This window comes from Typopeltis vanoorti, chromosome 13 (genome assembly GCF_054136105.1).
Source record: "Typopeltis vanoorti isolate ZY-2024b chromosome 13, IOZ_Tvanoo_1.0, whole genome shotgun sequence".
Taxonomy (NCBI): domain Eukaryota; kingdom Metazoa; phylum Arthropoda; class Arachnida; order Uropygi; family Thelyphonidae; genus Typopeltis; species Typopeltis vanoorti.
In genome coordinates this window covers 51,081,999-51,106,821 of record NC_143561.1, presented here as the reverse complement: position 1 = coordinate 51,106,821, position 24,823 = coordinate 51,081,999, and the positions used below count along the sequence as shown (strand labels likewise).

General features: G+C 36.1%; 1 protein-coding gene across 2 annotated transcripts in view; it reads right to left on the bottom strand.

Annotated features, from left to right (window-relative positions):
- The window catches only part of LOC150100146 (E3 ubiquitin-protein ligase HECW2-like), a 708,695-nt gene that overhangs the window by 387,911 nt on the left and 295,961 nt on the right, over positions 1-24,823 (bottom strand). For both annotated transcript variants that reach the window (XM_090402900.1, XM_090402899.1), the window contains one exon: positions 15,575-15,672. In XM_090402900.1, coding sequence (XP_090259026.1) covers positions 15,575-15,672 — 98 coding nt within the window. The remainder of the gene's footprint in view (positions 1-15,574; positions 15,673-24,823) is intronic.

The following is a 24,823-nucleotide window of genomic DNA, read 5'->3' as shown; positions in this document are numbered from 1 at the left end:
TCTTCCTGTACTTCCTTCAATTCTAACTGCTGACTTACAACTCAAAGACTAAGTATTGCTTGATATAATGCCCCATTGACACCATATAACTGTAGCGTATTGGATAGCTTCTCTCTTGGCACCTTGTCATAAGCCTTTTCCAGATCGACAAAACTTAAATACAGATCTTTGTTATATTCCCATGCTTTCTCAACTATTTGTGGTAAAGTGAAGATCTAATCCCAACAGCCTCTATTTGGCCTGAATTCAGCTTGTTCTTCACCAAGCTTTTCTTCTACAATTCTTCTCAACTGTTTCTCAAGTGTACTTGCATAGATCTTACCAGGAACACTCAGTAGGGAAATACCTCTGTAATTCTCACATTCAGTTTTATTTCCCTTTTTATATATATAGGTACTATGAGAGCTCTACTCAAATCATCGGGAATTCGTCCCTCTGTCCAGGCTTTCTGAACTATGCAGTGTAGCCACTGTAAGACTTTAATACCACCATACATCAGCATTTCTGGTCAAATATTATCTACTCCTGCTGCCTTTCCACATTTCAAGTCTTTGATGGCTTTTTCTACTTCAAGTATGGATATGTATACTTGAAGTGTTTTTTACCACTGTGCTATCACTGCTAGTTTCTTTTAGCAATTTTTCAAAGTAATTACTCCATACTTCAAGGATATCTTGTTTTCTCCTATTTTTCATGTCACCTTTATCATCTCTAACTCCTTTTACAGCACTCTTTCCTCTATTTTGAAGCTTCTTCAACAACCTCCAGAATATCTTACCAACTTCTTGATATTTATTTTCTATGTTCTTGCCAAAGTCCTCCCATGACTTTTGTTTAACTAGTTTTACACAGTGTTTAGCTTTCTTACATTTGTCTCCGTATTCTCTAATAGCAAAAGCTGACTTATTTGCCAGGAACTTTTGATGTGCTTTTTTCTTTTCCTTCACTGCCTCTTTAACTTCCTGTGTCGACCATGGAGTTGTGATTTTTCTATACTTGCAGACAACCTCACCACATGCCTCTCTGGCTGAATCAATCAGGGTTTTCTTCAAGGCTTGCAACTGAATCTCCAAGGTTTGGTTCCTGTTCTCAAACTGTTTCATTTTTTCTTCAATAATCTTTGTGTATGTTAGTCTACAGTTCACATCTGAGAGCTGCGCAACTTTTATTTGCTTTAAAACTTTCTTACATGTTATTCTTTAAATATGAAATTCAATTTTATCCTGCTCAAGACTAAATAGTGATTGCTTCCAATTTCAAATCCTCTGTACACTCTGGTGTCCTGCACCAGGGAGAAAACATCACTATCAACAATAACATGGTCAATGAGACTTTTCTTATTCCTTGCTTCTTCTCTCCATGTGAATTTGTGCATATTTTTATGTTGGAACATGGTATTAGTAATAATCAGTCCATGTCCTGAGCAGAAATCCAACAGGTATTTGCCATTATTATTAGCTTTGTTCTTTTCTCCAAATTTTCCCAAAATATTTTTGTATGTCTGACAATCATTTCCTACTCTGCAATTTAGATCCCCAACAAGGACCAACTTTTCCTTTTTTCATTGTGTCAGTAGCTTTTTCTAAAGCATCAAAAAATTCCTCCACTTCTACCTTAGTAGAACCTTCTGTGGAACCATAGGCACAAATAAGTCTCATTGTCCAATTTCCCATTCTGATATTAGCCCACATCACTCTACTTGAGACTGACTGCCATTCAAGAAGATTAGCCTCGTATTTTGTGTTGAATACTATGGCTACTCCTTTTCCTTGATTGTCATGGCCTGAATATAACATTTTGTATTTATTGTTGAGAAAGATCTCACCAGTTTTTCTCTTTTTAGTTTCAGTCACCCCTATTATGTTGATCTGGTACTTATCTAATTCTTCTGCTAGCTCCATTTCTTTGCCATTCAGGCTTCTTATGTTGATAGTACCGATCTTTAACTCTGGTGATGTTGAGTTGGGGGTGTGTGCTTTCAGATTTGTTCCAGTAGCTGATTTTTTGCTGTTTGCCTTGGTTCCCTGGCGAAAACAATGGAGGGGCCTTGTTTAATCAGGCGATGCCCCAGCTGGCATGAAATTTTGTCATGTTGTACCATCATTTTGTATATTGGTTTAAGCCAATAAGAATACAATTTGGTCAGCTAAATCCCAAATTGCCAACCCATCCTTGTTCGTTCAGTATCCAGACAGATACCCAACAGGGTGCACCACAAAAAGGTGAGGATTGGACATTAGGTCAGAAGCCCTGGTCGGTTTTCCGCATTCCTTTAAAGGTTATGTGGAGGTCTCCTCTCAGTTATATAGTTTTGGCCCTTAAGCACCCCTCTCCAATTATTATTGTTTACATTTTTACTTTTTTCATGTGTTATTTTGTGTTTTCTATCTTTAGTTTCTGCTAATCCCTTGTGTTCTGTAGTCCATGTAGAGTTCCTGCCATACATAAACACAGTTTGTGTGTTTATGTATGGCATAAACACATAAACTGTGTCAATGTGCAATTTTCAGCCATGCCCTCTGTTTCCTTTGTAATTTCCAGCAAACTTCATCATCATCAAATATAACCTCTCAGTTATATAGTTTTGGCCCTTAAGCACCCCTCTCCAATTATTATTGTTTACATTTTTACTTTTTTCATGTGTTATTTTGTGTTTTCTATCTTTAGTTTCTGCTAATCCCTTGTGTTCTGTAGTCCATGTAGAGTTCCTGCCATACATAAACACAGTTTGTGTGTTTATGCATGGCATAAACACATAAACTGTGTCAATGTGCAATTTTCAGCCATGCCCTCTGTTTCCTTTGTAATTTCCAGCAAACTTCATCATCATCAAAATTCTAATAATACAGAATACTAAAACATTACTACATGTTCACTACCTATCGACAATATCTCTGATATCAAGTACTTAAATACTGACAGATACTACATTTTGACCTTCTAAGACAAATCTAACTGCATCAATAAATGCACATTGGTCTTTCTCTGGGTCTCTCCCTGCCCATCATGCCCATTAAAGTTTTGTTAACTTTTGCTTTTCCATTCTGTTTTAAGTGACCATATCACCTGAGATTAGCTCTTTTCATACATTTTTGAATGATAACAATTTCAAGTTATTATTATTACTGCACAGGTACATCCATGGAGTTCAAAGACTCATTGTGGGACTCAAACTATGAACACAATATCTATCGAACTTCTCCATGAAACTATTATCAGGCAAAGTGCTCACAACTAGCTAAGACAACCCATTCCATTCATTCACCACTCTTCAAATAAAAAATTTAGTAATCATACTTTTTTTTTTTTAATCTAGTCCCCACACAAAAGGCCACATGACCTTAGTCCACACATTCGTGCCATGGGCGGGCAAGAGAAATAGAAGAAAGGAGGAATCTGCTCACATTTTGCTTGCATAGCAGAGGGTTGTAATCATTGGAGAAGACAGAATGAGGGAGACTGTTCCAAAGGACAGAAGTAGATTGAATGAAAGAGGAGGCAGAAGTTGGTTCAGTGAGTTTCAAGATGGATTGTAAAAGGGTGTTGGTTAGTAGTGGCAATTGTTTTTATGATTTTGGAGGAGAGTGAGAGAAATAATAGTGGCTAATTAAGCAGAGCCCTGTCCATGAAAGTATCTTTAGAAGAGGCACAAGGTAGAAACTGAATATCTGTGAGAGAGGAATTTCTGGATCCTTGCCAACTACACTCTTACCGAACTTCCAGGGATGACTTCTTGTCCTGCCCTTCTAGCCAAGATAAAATTTCCTTTATATTAAAGGAAATAATTGTTGAAATATTTCCTTTATATTAATCCTATAAAATTCTTTAAGTAACTTAAATGCTTCTATCTTATACCCTCTATTTCGCCTATCAAACAACTTTTGCAACCCACAAATCCTCAATCTATCCTAATAGGGAGCATTTCACATACCACTCACTATATTGGTCACTTGCTTCTGAATCCTCTCCATCACTTCCTCATCCCCAAGAAACCCAAGTGACAAGACCTGAGCAAGGAAATCCAGATGTTGTTGTATCAAGACTTTGTAAAGAGGAATGATAACTCCCTTTTCTCTGCTTGGTTATTGAGATAAGGGATAACTCCTTTATCTCAATAACCAAGTAATCCTGTGAACTAACCAAGTAACCCTGGCTACTTTAGCAATATGCCCTCTAAACTTTAATTCTACTACTACTCCCCCAAATCCCTGGTTTCATCAATTTCCTGAAGTACAGTTCCCTCAATGTGGCACACAGCTTGAAATCTTTGTATCCCAAAATGCATGACTTCACACTTTTCCTGATTAAAATGCCATTCATTATGTTTTGTCCATACTGTCAGCCTATTTCCTTAGGTACATAATTTCTCTATCCAACTTTATATCATCAGCAAAGAACTGAATATCCCATTCAAATTATTTCCTATATCATTTATGTAAAAATTAAACAGCAGTGGCCCAAGCACAGAGTCCTGAGGCAAACATTAGTAACTTGCCTTCTGGATTCTACTCCTCCATATACTACTTTTTAGTATCTGTCCATCAGCCACTCTTTTATCCATATCACCAGTTTCATATCCATCCCCATTTGTTGCACTTTGCATAAGAGAGTTCCATATGATGTCCTATCAACTTGCAATCACTCTATTAAAAAAAGTTAAATTACTAAGTTAGAGCAATTCTTCACAAAGCCATGCTATCCCTCATAAAAATATCATATTATTATCCACCCATTCCTGAATTCTCTTTACAACAAGCTTTTCCAGTACTTTTACCACCACTTCTGAGATTGGTCTATAATTTACTACCACAGACTTAGAATCTCCTTTAATGAAAGGAATTATTTTGCTCTCCTTCCACTCTCTTGGGACTTTGCCAGAGCTGAGACTTAAATTAAACAGCCTAGTCAAAGGCATCACCAGTTTCCCCTGTACATTCTTTTAATACATAAGCTGATATCTCATCCAATTCCTCAGCTGTATTTGCATTCAGATTCTGCAATATCCTAAGTACTTCTAATTCATCAATCTCTGTTCTCACATCAGTCCCTGTGACTGACCTCTCCAATAATAATATCTTTATTTGATCATATACCCTTGCAAATAGTTTCCGGGTGGGAAGGAATTCCCACCCGTTCTCAGGAATTTTTTTCGTTTTCCTGTTCCCGAATCTCGAGAAAATTTGGTCGGGAAATCGGGAAAATTTTTAATAAATTATTTTTTATTAAATCATATTTTAATATTTTTTTATAGATTGCCATCACAATGAGTAAAGAGTATGAAGAATGTTGGGAATATTTTAGAAAAGATAAAGATAACGAATCAGCTCGTTGCCAGAATGCTCCAAAACTTTGCAATGCAAAGCATCATCAACCAGCGGTCTACATAGGCACCTAGTATACATTCATGGAATGAAACGGAAAAAACAGTCTGAATTGAATAATGATGAGCCAATGCCTTCATCTTCTAAGAGACAAATGACAATTTTACATTATGTCAAGGGGCTGGATTTAGAAGAAACTGTAAGCAAATTTTGTGATGGTATTGACTGATATCCCATCCCTTGGATGGGATATCAGTCAATACCATCACAAAAAGTGAGTTTATTACGGAAAGTTTCACTAGCAAAGGAATGCAGTTGCCAAGAAGTCCATCTTCAGTTATGACACTAATACATAATTATTATAGTAAAGTGAAACAACTGTACAGAAATTGGAAGTATTCAAATGTCATAATAAAAATCTGAGTATTTCACTAGACGAGTGGACCAGATGCAAGAATCGCAGATACATGAATGTTCACGTATACTGCAATGAGACCTCTATGAACCTTGGTTTAATAAGAATACATGGGAACTGTCTTGTGAAAAAAGTGTTATCCTTGTTTCAGGAAAGATTAGAAAACTTTCAGTTAAAACTTGAAAGTGATGCGGTTGCAATTACAAGTGATGGTGCAGCTGTTATGGAAAAATTCGGAAAATTATCACCGACTATTCAACAGTACTGCTACAACCATGAAATACATTTAGCTGTAACAAAAGTATTTTATGTTAAAAAGTTGAAAGGTGAAGCATCAGTGACTTGTAGCAGTGATAGTGAATTTAATACAGATTCTGAATACAATAAAGATGATAACAGTGATTCTAGTTAGATGGTGTGGCCTGAGCTTATCAGTATGATTTGCGAGATGATCTATCTTCGGCAATTAGCAGCATACGAAGAATTATGAAAATATTTAAATATTCTCCAGTAAAAAATTCTCTTTTGAAGCAAAAAATAACCAAGAGTGAAAAGAGGAAACTAGAAGTCATTTTGGACTGCAAAACACTGGAACACACTGGAGAGAATGATAGAGATATTTTTAAAGATCGTAAATCCGATTAAGACTGTTTTACGAGAGCTGAAACTCGATCGCATATGGAAAGAAGAGTATTATGAAATATTGAGAGGTATGTTGAATTGCTTACAACCTGTAAGATTAGCAGTTGAAGCCTTAAGCAATAGAGAAGCTAATATTCTCACAAGTGAAGGAATTTTTAAGTTCCTGTTGAGTAATTTAGAAAAATGGAATTCTTCAATGAGTCAAATGCTTTTAAAGGAAATAAAATTTGAATTGGTTAAACGTAGAAATAGAGATCTTGTGTCTCTCACAAAGTACTTGAGCAATGTTAGTTGTTTATGTGAGATGGAAGAAGATGAATTTTTTGCTTTGTCAAGTAAGAATGAAATTGCATGATTGGCGAAGTCATTAATGGAAAGACTTTTTAAAGGAACATTTACAGCAGAAGAAGTTCCAATAAAAGAAATAAAGGATGTCCTTACAGAGAGTTCTGACATTAAATCAGAATCTGATCTGAAGAGTGAATTGACTAAAGCAATATCAATTTCGACATCAAAGCCTAGCTCTATGCATGCAGACAAAATATTTGCTTCTCTAAGGAAGGAAATGAGCTTATATGAAGCAACACATTCTCTCACTCCCAACTTGAAGATGCTTTTAGACGCACTCTTAACAATTCGACAACGTCTAGAGAAAATGAAAGAATTTTTCCACATCAAGTATATTTGTTACAAAGCGAAGATCATGATTGTCTGATAGGGCAATTAATGCTCTATGTTTCTTAAAGTTTCATTTTAAAAATGACAAATAAAAACTATTTGAAGTATTTTTTAATTTTCAAACGAATAATATTTGCATTTGTTTTCTATTAATGTTTAATTTAATAAATAAAATATTTAAATGAGATTGGGAATGTTAATACATTGTGTGATATATGTAAAAACTCACTGTATACTATAAGGTTTGGTTAAATAAAGTTTGCATTAATTACATTGTTTATATTTTGAGGAAACCTGAAATATAACAGAAACCTAGCCAAAATGATACCGTAGTGACCCCCTGTTTAGCGCTCAGGGCAAGAGATAGTCATGAAATTCCGGTTGATCTCCATTTAGGAAATTTCATTTACTCATTTTTTGCTTCGACCTTTTACATATAGGAGTGTCTCGAAACCTCTGAAAGCACTGGGGCCACGAACCTGGTTTCCCCACCTTCTCTACGGCTTTTCTGTTTATTAACATTTACTGTTACATCCATTATTATAGATGAGCATCAAAAATTAAATAAAAAATATTATTTCGGGAATTCTCGAGAATTCTCGGGAAATAAGATTTCCTGTTCTCGATTCCCGAAGGTTCCAAAATGTCGGGAATTTGGAAATACTACTTGCAAAGTGGTCACTCAGTAACTAAACAATTTTGTCTGCCTCTGTCACCTCATCTGTACTCATTAAAGTTATCTTTACATAGTCATTCTTCCTGCTACTTGCCACATAATAAAAACTCTTTGGGATTTCTTTTTGCCTGATCGGCTAATTTCTTCTCATAATCAGATTCGGTCTTCCTTACCAAGTTCTTTCTTAATTATGATTCTACCATTGATGCCATATACTCATTCTGATGGTTTTGTGATCGCCATTCTCTGATCAACTTTTATTTCTAACCCAGCTCTCAGATCCACACTCAATCAGAAGGAAATACAGAAAATTTGAGGATTTGAAATGAAATGTTTAAGAAAAATAAATAAGACTCGCTGATCAGAACAACAAAGGAGCAAGTCAAACACAAATGCAACTATAGAGAAGATATCACAGCCATACTTCTTAATCAGCAATCAAGATTGTTTGAATAGCACCAGAGAATGTCCTTTCAAAGATTACCAAATATAATCTTGAATGGAATCATTGGAGGAAGATGATCAAGATGCAGACCAAAAAGAGGACCTCAACCATCATCTGGTGGATGAGAAAGAAGAAGAAGAATATGGCAATGTAGCAAAATTAGAATGCATTATTACTATATAGTTACCTTCACAAATGAATACACACACCAATAGTTTCCAAACTTTATGTAACAATTCCTTTGTCATCACCCATCTTAGGAACATTTGCAATGAGATCCATACAAAATATTTTGTATGAATACGAATATATGTTGCTGGATGCAAATTTTCTCATATCATAATTGTACTTTACTGAAAATTTTGCGTCCAACTTTGAGCAACACTAATTTATGTAAAAAAAAAAAACACATCTGAAGTAAAACGTTTCGACTATCAATTTATGGAATTTTAGTTTATACAATTATAATTTGGCTGGCATTCCCATGTATATGTGCTCCAGGCAATGGAAATTTTTAAACAAAATATTTGTTTATTCATGAATAAATGTCAACACAACAATCTAAGCAATGTTTGGCTTACTTGGGATTACTTCATGTTCCCTTGAGACACTCACAGGCCACACAGTTTACAGTACGCTGAATTATATGCCCGGTAGCTAAAATATTAGTGGCAAGTTGATTCTAAATAGAGTTTATCAGTGAAATGCAACTAACAAATTACATATGCCAGGAACCAAATATAATCATGTGGTACACAAACTTTCAGGAATCAGTATCTCCAATCAAGTGAATGTGTGTGCATATGCCAGAAATCACTAGGATGCTTTAAATGAGTATACATCATTATCTCAGGTATACCAAGAATGGCATGGCAGACAAAGATTCATTTGCTGTATGCATCACTGATTTCTAATAACCACGTTAACCTCATTAATTACATATCCCTAAAGCCTTAAACGTGTGGACAGACTTATGTGTTCGTCGAACATGTTGTTTATTATTTTAACGGTATAATAGAACACAGAAACTAAGTAAATAATTAATTTATTAATTAATTATTTACTTCCACATACAAACCCACATACAAGTCCCACATACAAACTGGCTAGACATTTAGCGAAGCTACTAGCCACTCTCACTAACAATTCTCCCTCCTTTATCAAAAATTCAGCACACCTAAAAAGCATCTTACAACACCTCACCCTAAAAAGCTCAGACTTAATAGTAAGCTTTGACATCACTTCACTATTCACAAATGTACCACTAATCCACTAATAGAAACCCTCAATCTACTGAAGTCACACTTCCCCCCTGATATATTTGAACTATTCAAATTCACAATACATGCAGGATATTTCACATGGAAAGGGAAAATATACAAACAAATTGATGGGACAGCCATAGGCTCCCCCCTTTCTCCCCCCCTAGCCAACTTTTACATAGAACACCTGGAAAAACAAGCAATCAATACAGCCACTCTCAAACCAACACTTTGGCTACGCTATGTTGATGATGTGCTTGCTATTTGGCCACATGGCCCTGAGACATTGAAAACATTCTTAGCACATTTAAATAGCCAACATCCAAAAATCCACTTTACTATGGAACTGGAAGCCAACAACTGTCTGCCCTTCCTGGATACACTCATCACACGTCTCCCAGATGGTTCCTTATCATTTTCAGTTTTCAGAAAACCCACACATACAGGCAGATACTTACACAAACAATCACACCATCATCCTTCTCAACAATATGGCATATTAAAAACGCTAACCCATAGAGCGAGAGCAATCTGTTCCAATGACAAGGCTCTTACTGCTGAATTGACTCACTTACGCCACACCTTCTTGGCCAACGGCTACAATCCACAAAAAATAAACAAAATACTAAACACTCCTAAGAAACTCCTCCCACCATCCACCACAGAGAACTACAACAAAACAGTCACCATCCCTTACATTAAAGGCACATCCGAAAAGATCTCAAGAATTCTCAATAAACATAAACTACGCACTACATTCAGACCATGTAGCAAATTAGCCACCCTCATCCGCTCACCCAAGGACAGCATTCCTCCTTTATCACATCCAGGAGTCTACCAAGTACCCTGCTCATGCAATCAAGCCTACTACGATCAAACAGGAAGAACTGTGAATATCCGCATCAGCGAACATAAACGATACGTCCGGAAATATCATTATGGGAAGTCGGGCCTAGCAGACCATGCTCTGGATACCCCTGCACACAGGATCAACTGGAAAAACACAAAAGTACTACACAGAAACCCATATAAATCAGAAAGATTGTTCTTAGAGGCGACAGAAGCCCTAAAACACACTCCAAATCTCAACAAATATGGCTGTATTAACTTGCCGAAAATCTGGGAGACAGTCATATTAAGAAAAAACTAGCACTTTTCTAGGACTCTAGTAATATATGATAGCGGTTTTTTTTTTTTTTTTTTTTTTTTTCAGATAGAGGGCGCCAAAATCAAGACTCTAGTCTTTGTGTTGCTGCTACAATTTTGTTTAAGTACACCATGTTGTTTTAGTCTCGCGTATTGTGACAAACAGTGTTTTTGTGCTCTGAAGATGCTGGTTATAATACCAGCGAAATATCAGCATCAAGTTAATAAATTAATTATTTACTTAGTTTCTGTGTTCTATTATACCGTTAAAATAATAAACAACATCCCTAAAGCCTGATTTTCTGCTGTCAAAATACCCAAACAGTGAAGTCATCTTCTTTGGGGGACTTCAATGCCCACAACCCAAACTGGCTTCCTTTCTACAATTCCCCTATCAGACTGCCAGAGTTACCGAGATATTTGCCATTAACAGTGATAATACAGATAACGCATTTATCCACTAGAATACTCGATAATTCTCTCCAAATTGTGTGTGTCTCATATAGGAAAAGGATATAAAACCTAACAGTGCCATGCACAGGACACAGGTGAGGATTAACAAGTTTCTTGGCATTTTTCTTTAAAGAGATGGATGTCATAGTTGTTTGAGAACATTTCGTGAGGAAGACTGTTCCAGAGCAGGTGGGAAGATGGAATAAAAGAGGAATGGGAGAAGTAGATTCTGTGTTTGTAGTTGTAGTAAGAGGGGAGTTCGGTAGCTGCTTTCATTTTAACAGGCCAGAATACAGAGGAATAATTCTTCTCAGTTAAAGTGAAACAGCAACTATGGATATACCTGGAACTGAAACAGTGATTTCAGTGCATTTCTTGATGTGGTCTCTTTCAGACCACATCAAGAATTTTTATTGAAGGTTTTAGGTACATTACCCCAAAAATGTAAACAATATCTTAAGGATGGGTGGATATGAGATTTGTATAGAGTTATCAGCCAGGTGAGTGAAATATGTTAATCTTGAGAGAAAAGAATGCTGGTTTTTTTTTTAAGAATGCTACTAATGTGATTTGTTTATGCCAGTAAAGGACAAAGGGAAACATCAGTCCAAGGAGAGAGAGATCTGATCTTATTTGGTAATTTGTGTGTTACTGAAGGCAAGGGAACAGGAGGCAAGTTGAAATCCCTTTTGTGAAAGAAAAGGCAGAACTGCATTTTGGTGGCATTGAAGGTGATCAGGTATCCATGCCCCAATAACAGATAACTATTAAATTATTTAAGGAATTTACAACGTATACTGGAATATTAATTAAAAGAAACTTTAATAAATACTTCCTATATTTCGGCAAATCACATTGCCATCTTCATGGGAACATACAAATATGACACGTGCATGCAGGCACTACAAAAAGCAAATGAGGTAGAAGATAAGAAACTACTGTTGTTCTTAAAGTCCTAATGGTGCACCCCTAGTGGGCTATATTGGGTGTCTTGGCTGTTGGGCTGATGTTCTCATGATGTAAGTCTCCAAAATTTGGGGCAGTCTCATGCACCCAAATTTGTTGAGGTTTAGAACATATTTTTAGAGCTGAGGCAGATTCTGTGAATAGTATTTCGTACTTGAACTTGCTGCGGTGTATTACTTTGGCTTTCTTCCAACGCATTCTGTGGTGGATATCCAGAGCATTGTCTGCAAGACCAGAGTGGCTGTACTGGTGAAACTGGATGTAGTCTTTGTGTTCCGAAATCCTGATATTCGCTGTCCTGCCTGTTTGGCCAAAGTAGGACAGTTTATTTACAGCTGCAAGGGACCTGGTATACCCCAGGTAGGTCTAGGGGAGGTGGTTGGTCTTTGGTAGAGCAGATAAGGGATGCCAATTTTTTATATGGTTTGTAATTTGTGGTTTACTGGTTTTAATATTTTAATACACACCATCACACATAAAAAACTCAGCCCACTTGAAAACCAGTACAGAAAACCTCTCACTCCAACATACTCACATAATGGTCAGTTTTGACGTCTCCTCCCTATTCACAAATGTCCCACTCAAGGAAACCTTAGAGCTCATCCAAGCCAAATTTCCTCCCGATATCTCAGCCCTATTTCAGTTCGCAATGAACTTGGGCTATTTCGTTTGGCAAGGAAAATTCTACAAACAGATAGAGGGGACAGCCATGGGTTCACCACTCTCCCAACCCTTGGGCAACTTCTTTATGGAGACTTTTCACGAGAAAGTCTTAAACTCTGCCCCACAAAAACTGTGGGTTACCTGGGGTATACCAGGTCCCTTGCAGCTGTAAATTGTCCTACTTTGGCCAAACAGGCAGGGCAGTGAATATCAGGATTTCGGAACACAAAGACTACATTCGGTTTCACCAGTACAGCCACTCTGGTCTTGCAGACCATGCTCTGGATACCCACCACAGAATACATTGGAAGAAAACCAAAGTAATACACCGCAGCAAGTTTAAGTACAAAAGATTATTCATAGAATCTGCCTCAGCTCTAAAAAACGTTCCAAACCTCAACAAATTTGGGTGCACGAGACTGCACCAAATTTTGGAGACTTAAATAATGAGAACATCAGCCCAACAACCAAGACAACCCAATATAGCCCGCTAGGTGGCACCATTAAGACTTTAGCAACAACAATAGTTTCTTATCTTCTGCCTCTTTTTGTAGTGCATGCGTGCACGTGTCATATTTGTATGTTCCCATTAAGATGGCAATGCAACGTTGCCAAAATATAGGAAGTATTTATTAAAGTTTCTTTTAATTAATATTCCAGTATACGTTGTAAATTCCTTAAATAATTTAATAGTCACATGTTGCCAATGTATAAGCCTTTCTACAAAAATTACTAACGGATGGTATGGAGATCACTGTTTAAGGTCCTGATTACAGATGATCTTGATGCTTGGGATGTTTGAGAACTCCATGGTTTGTTGAAGGAATAGAATGAATGGAGTGTACTATCATTTATCAGCAGAGTTGTGGATAGGATCAGTGGTGATTGAGAGGTCATTTAGAGATAGGAGAAAAGGGCAAGTGATAGAAGAGTCCTGAGGCACTTTGGCATTGATGGCAAAGCTCAAACATAGGGAACCATCCACAATACATGCAGTGAATATCCACAGAGAAAGATGACGACCTAATTACAGAGGGGTTACAGGCAGATCAAAACATGGCAGTTTACTTAGTGGGCTTCAATGCTAGCATGATTAAAAGCCCTAGAAATATCAAGTAATGTTTTCTGAGACTGGTGATCATTGATTAACTGGTAGGCCTCTAGGTAGTGGAGAAGTTGACTGTCAACAACTTTTTCCATTATTTTGGAGAGAATTGATGTGATAGTAATTGGTTTGACAGTAGTTTGACAAAAGATTTTATTTTCCTTTTTTTTGGAATAGGTTGTATATATATACTTGCTTTCTCATGTTGGGATAAATACTAGCTGTGTATAGAAGATTGTAAAGAGGGAAAATTATGGGTATTATCTCTGGAGGATAAAGTTTGAGTACAATTGAAGAGATGTCATTAGTAAGTTTTAGTGTCCACAGGATGTTTTAATGTCCATGTTATTTAGTATTCTTCTTGTCTTTTTTGTCAAAAGAAAATGGAAGGCATTACTTTGGTATACTTTTGTCTACAGATTGAAAAGTGAAGAAGAATTTTGAGTAGAACAGGGAATGAAGGCATTCATACTGATGAGGATAAAACTGAACTTGCTCAAAGCAGATGTTCTACCAAATGTTTGGTAGATTCTCATCATATCTCATCATATATGTATTATTTCTCTATTGTGGCAGCAGCCATTTTAATTGGTAAACCAACTGTGGTATTTACCTAGTATTCCTATTTTTTTAACTGCTTGTTATACTCACACACTGACAATGTACTGTTTATTTCAGTTTGAAATATCTGTGCTTTTCATTAAAATTTATTATCATGGTTATCGTGTTTTTTTCATTACGAAAAGGGATAATCAGTTGGGTTGTGGTCATTAAATCACCTAGCAAGACTACTATTTGGAGAGCCAGGTTACAGGAGGTCAAGCTTCATGGATAGGAAGGTGAAGATATCAGAATTGGTTCCAAAATTTAGAAAGCAGTAAAGGCAGCAGATGAATGTTACTGAATGAGACAAGGCAATCTTGAGCCAAGAGGAGTCAAAAGAGGGAGTTCTAATTTAGACATGTAATGCTTAAATTAGAACAGATGCCTGTAAGTGATGATGATGATGATGTGGTCATTTATAATGGCATTGGATATTGGTAAAGCAGTGGGTCACATATATCAAAAACATCAAGTCAATATGAGAAACAGATGAAGGATCAACAAGATTATAAAGTTCAATAGATATGCCGTAACTCATTCAACAACTAGTGGTTGCACAGGAATGCATGAATTCATCACGTGTTGGGCACTATCCTGAATCAATTAAGACAACTGATGACCACTGTCAATACCACATCTATACAACTAAAACTACAAAAAAGTGCAAAAGGAAACATCAGCATTGGGCACTAAAGAAATGGAAAAAAGCAGCATGATGAATCCCAGATCTTGTTATTTTATATGGACAGATAGCACAAAGAGATGGCTAAAATTCTTGTCCTATTGAAAGTTCGGTGCATTCTTTAAGTCCTTTGATACTAGTAGAAGAATGGAACAGTGTGGCCTACTTGAACAATGTAAAGTACACATTTACATCCATACACATGATGGACGCATAAAATAGGATGGCAGTCCAGCATCATGAGCCTTCAGAACCTAAGTGGGTATCTCTAATAATAAGCAATTAAATGAATGTTTAGTTTAGAGCAGAGAAGTATGTCTACACATTAAGGAAGCCTAATCTTCTTAGTCTATAATGTGTATGAAATATTTATTTATATTCTGAAAAAGAAATATTAAAAGCATAAAATATGTACCAAATAAAGTTGATTGGGATGAGATAAAAATAAGGAATAAAAGTAACCAACATAAGACCATACAGAAATTTTTGTGAAATAGAACTCAATATATATTCTTACCTGGGCCATTTTCCAATGTAAAAGTAAAAAACAATTGTCCTGTAACATGATCTGTTGGTGTTTTACTGGTCAGACTAAAGCTAAGTTCAAGCGGTACCCTAGGAAGGTGAATATATATGCATATGTGTGTGTATATATATCACACCAGTTAATTCTATATATATAACATTATATATAAAATACATATTATATATAAAATGCACCTAAGATAAATAAATGTTGGTAAATTAACATTTAAATTCTAAACATATATTTATGTTAATTTAACACAAATTGTCTAAATAAATTTATTGAAGTGTGATTTTATTTTAAACATGGTCAGAGATGACAAAAATGTGGATAGGTGCAAAAACCAAAATACAGTTGTCATATACAGGTAACCCTCATATAAAACGGAATGTTAGGTTCCATAGAAATGCAGCGTTATATAAATCGCATTATGCAAGACTCAGATCACATGGAAAAAGTAGGGTTAGGTTCCGAAATCGTTTTTTTTTTTTAAATTATACAAACAACGACATACCCACCAAAAATATATTTTTATTTAATTCAGGTAATTCATGTAAGTTAAGAAAACATATAAACTGTGAAACAAATACATAGTATAAACTTAGTACAAATACATAGTACAAGGATGATGGGCTGATTCTTTAAGAATATACTGACCTGTGAATATTTGGATATTTGTTTAGCTCCATATCATGAACTTAATAAAAAAAATTGCAGCATTGTGGTAAGCAAGATGTTATTACTGACTTCTTGATGAGTAAACCAGCCAAAGTATGCAATGAGAAGTATACAAATGATGTCCAAGAGATTTCAAGTGATGACGACGTCTGGCTACTCGTAAATAATGAACATCTACGAAATATTAGTTTTGAAGACAGTGATGATGATGATGATAAAAAACTGTGAAACAAATACATAGTATAAACTTATAAAATTACAAATTATGCGTAAACTTCACTGTACATAATTCACAAATGTTTTAGGCAAAATAAAATAAAGTGCATAATTTAATCATCATCACTGTTTTCAAATCTAACATTTCGTAGATGTTCATTATTTACGAGTAGCCAGACGTCATCATCACTTGAAATCTCTTGGACATCATTTGTATACTTCTCATTGCATACTTTGGCTGGTTTAATCATCAAGAAGTCAGTAATAAGATCTTGCTTACCACAATGCTGCAATATTTTTTATTAAGTTCATGATATGGAGCTAAACAAATATCCAAATATTTACAGGAAACCAACATTCACAGGTCAGTATATTCTTAAAGAATCAGCCCATCATCCTTGTCAAAAAACAGGAATCATAAAATGTCTAATCAGAAGAGCCAAAACTAATTGTTCTACTTCTAATTTTCTACAGAAAGAACTTTCTACTATCCAGCAACACATGAAACTCAATGGCTTTTCTGAAAAGAGTACACAACATCTTCTCGATTCTTATAATCCACCACCAAATAACAAAGATTCAACACGTCGAGTTCCAATCCCATACATCTCCGGGATTTCAGAACCTATCTCAAGAATTCTGAAGAAATATGAGTTAACAGCTACGTATTCACCTATTAACAAATTATCTTCCCATTTTCCTTCTCCTAAAGACAAACGCTCAACTATGTCTCTTCCTGCAGTTTATCAAATTCCCTGCAACTGTGATCTCTCCTATTTTGGACAAACTGGATGCTCTCTTGCAAAAAGAATCGAAGAACATCAATCCTCCATTCATTACAACAAACCTGAAAAATCTGGATTGGCTCAGCATGGGATTGAAACTAACCACAACATCCTTTGGTCAAAAACTCGCCTCTTACATAGATCCCGCTATAAATTTAAACGTTTATTCAAAAAAAACGTAGAGGCATTACTTCATCGTCCAAACTTGAATCGGAATGACTGTATATCTGTATCAAAAATCTGGGAAAGTCTAATCAGGATAACTCATTAATTGATATTAATTTTATGTTATTTAATATTATTAATTAATATCTTTATTTCAATCATGTCTCTACTTAATAATATTCCCTTTAATACTTAGTAATATAACATCATGCAGCTTGATCTATTTTTAAATGATCTATTGTTAGTATTCCACCTTGTATTTTTTAAAACTGTTCTTGTAGTGCCACTGAAGATGGACTGCAATTTTCAGACCGAAATATTTGGCTAATTAAATATCTTTCTTATGTTTACGTGCTTATATTATTCAAATATCTTGTGAATTTTCCGGAGCGCTCCATTGAGGGATCATTATCCATAAAATAACTTCCTAACTTTCTTGCTAAGTCTAATCCTTCTGCTAATTTCTTTAAACTGAATTCTTTAAAGGATTCATCACAATCAGAATCTTCGGCAGAACTTTCCTCATCATTTGTTTCAACGTCATCTATTAATTCTACCAGTTCCTCCTCATTTAAATCTATTTCCCCATCAATTAATTTACTAATTTCGTTTTCAACAATATAAGCCCAGTACGTGGCCATTACTATAAAATTAATTTTTAAAGCATTATATATTATATGTAACTCATCAGAAAATAAAGTGCTCAGCTTGAGATTAACACACTTATGATTTTTAATGCACTTTCCCATAAAACGAACACAATTTCAATTGCCTTCATTTACTGTAAACAATTGACATACATGCTTGCTAAAGGGCATTTTTCCTAATATAAATTGGCTACTTATAATTATATGCGCAATACGGGCAGACCCAAATTTAACGAAGATAAAATCAGATTTTTAAGTTGAGCGGTGAAAAATATATGAAACATAAAGGGTTACTACAATTTACAGACCGTGTCATATCGAAACCGCATTGAACAAGGGTTACTACAATTTGTAGACCATGTTATATTGAAACCCCATTGCATAAGTACCGTGATATACAAGGGTTACCTGTATATAAATTTTCTTTAAGGAATTACAAAATATTTTGTATACTGCTTAAATCAGATAAAATTTTCATGTATAAGAATTAGTCATGGCAAAATTAAAAGACTTAAAACAGATACTGAGCTCATTACAACAAACAGTTAAAATGGTGTGATAGTACTCATACAATGTACATATCATTACTTTTAAACAGCAAGCGTATGCAAGATGATGTATGTGGAGACAAGAAATAACACTTCCTTTGTAGTCTTGGAAAGAAAACACTTCAACACCACATTTCTCAACTCTGCAAATAGTGTAAGTTTGTAGGCGACATTTGTGCAGGTCTGGTAGCATTTGGAAATTACTGCAGTTTTATCCACATATAGTTACATTAAGTTCACTGCTGAACAAGAATCAAACAATTACCATAATTTCATGCTTTCTTGCATTAATAACATATACTCTTACTAGTACTACCATTCGATTTTCCATTTCCAAGAAGACCATATTGACAATTCAGTACATCCAAACTTCCTTGTATCATCATTCATCACCAAATAGAGCCTCCATAGCTCATTCGGTATAGACGAACTATTTGACCAGAAAAGGCTTCGTCTCATACAGAGGTAGAGGGTTTTTTTCACCTGGAAACTTGGGATTTTCATCCATCAGAACAGGCAAACTGGCCTGTTCTGATGGACGAACACACACACACGGATCTACAGTCATAAATACATACTTAATCCCTCACTAGGAGGGCTCAACCAGTCCTAACGGATGGTCAAAGAACGGGGAGGAACTCTCATACGAATAAAAAAACCAAATGAAAGCACTGTTAAAATAATGATGTGCAAAGATCACCCTTAATGTGTTTTACAGAGTCTAATCTACAAAATGAGCTAAATAACATAAAACCTATAACGGTTGATAATGGATTACAACCATGATATATTCAGCAGATTTTAAAAAGACATTACAACATTACAGAACAGATAACGAGTTCTTTAAAGGATATATGTTGATCACATTTGTAAACTATTTCAAAACATGTTTAGTTTGCACTTGTGACATAGTAAAGATTATTAGATAAACGTATTCACAAAAATTCACAAAAAAATACAAAAACGTATTCACCTATAAAGAAAAATATTTTATTAGTATTGTTATTGCAAATATTTCAGCCAGAAATTAACAGGCCATTGTCAGTGCATTAGCATATTCCTTAGCAACTGCATAAATTCCATTTTCTTCCTCCCATGCATCCCCTCCTCCTCCTAATCTATGTTCCTATAGATTTGCTAGTTAGTGGATATTAGTATAAATTTTGAGGACAGCGGTGGGCCTAAGGGGCTTTTGCATTTTAATAATGCCAGGAGCATTCATAACAAGGGGAAAAGTGTTTGGCACTGGTTAGTTCATCCTGCCCAAAGATTACTGGCATTAGTGAGACATGGCTGACAGAAGATGATACAGTTGGGGGGGGGGGGGGGGGGGGCAGAATGTGAAGGGTATAGTGTGTTCAGGAAGAATAGAGAGAGAGAGAGAGAAAAGAATGAAAATAACACATGAAAAGGCCAGTGAAAATGGCTATCTGGTGTGAAAAAGAGACCACCAGAACAAAATATACAGTTGGATGCTTCTTTACACCAGAGGATGGAAAACATGATGGGGGATTAGTATGCATCAGCAAATAAACTGAATGAGTGGATGTGGGTAATTATTATGGGGGAGGATTTCAACTATGGGAACATAGATTAGAAGGAAGAGGGGACACATGGAAGGAAGGAAATGGAATTTGTGCAGTTACTAAGGAATAATCACATGAGACAGCATGTGATGGAATATACTATACTAAGGATCTGAGTGTGCTATATCTAGTAATTGCATCTGAGAATTTACCTATAACCAATATGACCAAGTTGATGCCAATTGGTGAGAGTGATCACATGGTCTTAACCTGGGAGGTTTCTAAATGTGTGGAATTTTCAGTTAAAATGAGGTATATGTAGAATTACAGGGCTGGTAAGTATGGCAAGCTTACGAGATTGTTTGAATCAGTGCGATGGAATGTGAAACTGCAAGGGCTGAATGTTGATAGTGTGTGTGTGGGAAGTGGTAAAGGTGTTTTGGGCAGAAGTAATGGTAGACTGCATACCAAGAATCAGGAGAGTAAATCAAGTGGGAGTTAAATGGATGAATATCATTATTAAGCTGTAGCTAAAAAAAATAAAAAAATAAAATAATAAAAAATTGTGGAGGGAACTCAAGGAAAAAGGTGATTAGCAGGCACATGAGCAACATCAAGCACAAGCCAGAAGGGTAATCAGTCTAGTAAGAACAGCAAAAAGCAGAGTATGAAAGGAAATTAGCAGTGCAGGTCAAAGATAATTCCAAATAGTTCTTTCGAAATGTTGCAAGTAAAAGGAAGAATGTCTATGGCAGAATGATTTTAATAAATGCTGATGGTAGGGAAGTAAAGGTAACTGAATCAGTTGAAATAGTAGAATTACTAAATGAACGCTTTGCAAGAGTGTATCATCTAAGTTGAGGAACTGCAGTAATGAGAGAAGCAAAGACTTACATGGGAACCAAGGTAAATGAACTGGAGGCACATGGCATATTACAAAATTTGATGTGAATATAGCTATGGGATTAGATGGTACACCAGCTCGAGTTTTACGTGAAGGTACTATGGAATTGTCAGTGCCTTTGACCACATTGTTTAATCTAAGTCTTGGCACTAAGTTAGTCCCAAGGGGGTGGAAACTGTGAAAAATAGTTCCATGCATAAAGACTGATGTAGCAAATTACTGACCAATCAGCATATGAGTTGTTGTCAAGGTACTGGAGAAGTTGAAGAGCAAAATACGAGGGTGATCTGAAAAGTTCACGGCCTTGACCATAGATGGCAACACTATCGGCAAGATTTTTTTTTCTAAGTTGGTAAATCTATCATAAAAATCCATGTGAAAATGCAAGTCATTCTATCAAACAGTTTGTTTTATACAGCTGTCTGAAGCAAAAGTGTTGTCTGTATCCCTTGAAATGGATAAAATTGAGTATCGTGCGGTTATAAAATTCTTTGTAAAGGAAGGTTTGATGGCAAAAGAAATTCATTCAAAGTTCATAGAAGTTTATGGGCACTCTTCTCCTTCATTTTCAACAATTACGAAATGGGCTGCCAAGTACCAGCCACGTGAAGGCCGTCCAAAAAGTGTAACAACACTAGGAAATCATTGATCAAGTGCACAATATGGTATTGGATGACCGGCGAGTCAAAGTGCATGCAATTTCTGAGAACATAGGTTTCAAAAGAGCGTGCAGGATATATCTCGCATGAAGAATTGCAAATGAAAATGCTTTGTGCAAAATGGGTGCCATGCTTGCCCACAGCAGATCAAAAACGTACTCGTATGAAAATCTCTGAACAGTGCTTGGAGCAAGAATAACAAGAATAAAACCAATTTTTTTGTGTCGATTTATTACTATGGATGAAACTTTCATTCACTATTACACACCAGAATCCAAACAAACAGTCAAAACAGTGGACAGAAGCAGGTTGTACGGCATCAGAGAAGACTTGGTTCCATCAGCAGGAAAGGTCATGGCATCAGTGTTTTGGAATGCTAAAGGCATTTTGTTTATTAATTATCTTGAAAAGGGTAAAACAATAACCAGGGAATATTATTCCGATCTTTTAACCAGAGGTTAAAAGATCAGAATGCCCACAAAGGTGTTTTGGCAATGGGAAAATTAAGTGATCTGCACTATAAATTGTTGGAACATCCACCCCATTCCCCAAGATTTGGCTCCTTCCGACTTCTTCTATCTTTTCCAAAACTAAAACTCTTTCTCGCTGGTCAGCATTTTTCTTCGAATCAAGAGGTGATTGCAACTGTAAAGGGGTATTTTGCAGATCTTACTGAGAACCACTACAGAGACTGGATAATGGAGCTGGAGAATCATTGGAATCAATGTATTAGTCTTAAAGGGAGATTATGTTGAAAAATAAAAATAATTTTGAAATTATAAATTCGTTTTTTCATTGTTAGACCGAGAACTTTTCAGATCACCCTTGTACACGCATGGATAGATAGAAATGGGATACTGTTTTCGTGAAAGATAGGTCATGCCTCAATAAGCTGCTCGCATTTTATAATACAGTGACCACTAAACTGGATAACGGTAATCGGTATACAGTGACAGGATAACACATGGAATTCTAATCAATAAACTGCAGCACATGAGGATAGATAGAGGGTTGGTGAGGTGGATAAGAGGGTGATTGATCGAGAGATATCAGAGAGTAGTTTAATCAGGAGTAGAGTCCAGAAGAAGGCCTGTGACTAGTAGCATGCCAGAGGGCTCTATTCTTGGGCTGCTGCTGTTTAATTTCTACATTAATGATATAGGAAAGAATCTGAGAGAAATTGTTCAGTCATTTGTCAATGATCTGGATAGACTGGCAGTCTGGACAATGGAAAATGGATGTCAGTTTAATGTGGCAAAGTGTAAGGTTATGCATTTTTGGGGGTAAAATTATTACCAGCTGCATACCACATTGATAAAAACTGTACTCCAGGAAATTGATGAAGCCAGAAATTTGGGAATGTTGGTGGATAGGTAGTTGAAGTACAGAGGGCACATAGCAAAAGTGGCTAAAGCAGCTCATCGTATTACACGGTTACCGAAGAATACTTTGATAAGCTGGTTATTATTCTTTATCGAGCCTTGATAAGATCCCATCTTGACTACTGCATGCAAATCTGGTCACCTGAGTTTTTTAGTGATGAGAAAGAGGTGGAGAGAATCCAGAGGTGAAAGATGGTAGCAGGTCTATGGAATTAACCTTATGAGGATAGGGTGAAGATACATTGGCTATAAAAATTGGTTGACAGGCAGAAAAGGGATGATATGATTGAGACATACAGGTTATTAAAGGGTTTTTACAAGATTAATACAGAGGAATTTTCAGAAAAACAGGTCTGGTGGTGGGAGAACTAGGGGCCATCCTTGGAAACTGAGCAAGAGTGTAGTTAGCAAGGGTGTTATAGCTAGATTTTTTGCTTAGAGAGTGTTGAATGAGTGGAATGTGTGTCTGCTGTGGTAGCCATGACTGACTGTGAATGAGTTTAAAGCAAAGTATTAAATAGATACTTCGCAAATGTTGGATAGGGCTTGGCATGTTTAAGGCCTACTTGATATGTCTAAGGACTCTATAGAGTAGCCCATAATGAAATAATCACAAGGTGAAGCTAAAACAAAGAATGCTAATCCTATTTACAGAGCTGGGCTGCATGTCAGGATGGCATGTAACTGAACTCTGTAAAAAGGATTTGTACTTGGCTCAGAGAAGATAACAAAACAACTGAAAAGATCTAAGCAGAAGGCAACAAAATAATATCTAGCCTATGGAATTATGCATATGAGGACAGAACGAGGAAATGCAGTCTTTGCATTTCCTCTTTGCAGTTTGAATAATAGATAGGAGAGAAGGAATATGTGACAGAAACATAAGGAAGATCCTACAGCATGGACAAAAGTGAGATTTTAGAGCTGAAGGCAGGTGGAGAGTGGGGATTCAGGGTCATTCCCAGAACCAAATAAGGGTCTGGTAAGAAAGCATGTGAGGTCTAGATAACTCGCAGGGTAAAAGTAAAGATATAACAATATTTTTCTTAACGGTATTTAGTGACCATTATGTGACCTGACAAAGGCCCTCCCTTGATGAGACCTTGACTCCCTAGGGATGCCTGCTTAATAATAAGAGTTAATTAAATGACAGCACAGCAGTAAAAAACACTTAACAGGCATACAATCAGGAATAAATATCCATACTTAAGTAGAAAAAGCCATCAAAAGCCTGAAATGAGGAAAAGGCAGCAGGAGTAGATGATATTCGACCAGAAATGCTTGAGTATGGAAGTATAAAAGTCTTACAGTGACTGCACTGCATAGTTCAGAAAAGCCTGGACAGAGGGACGAATTCCAGCTGATCGGAGTAGAGCTCTCATAGTACCCATATATAAAAAGGAAAATAAAACCGAATGGAGAATTACAGAGGTATTTCCCTAATGAGTGTTCCTGGTAAGATTTATTCAAGTATTCTTGAGAAACAGTTGAGAAGGATTGTGGAAGAGAAGCTATGTGAAGAATAAGCTGGATTCAGGCCAAATAGAGGCTGTCAGGATCAAATTTTCACGTTACAACAAATAGTTGAGAAATCATCGGAATATAACAAAGATCTGTATTTAAGTTTTGTAGATCTGGAAAAGGCATATGACAAGGTGCCGAGGGAGAGAGAGAGAGAGAAGCTATTCAAAATGCTACAGTTGTATGGTGTTAGTGGGGGCATTATATCA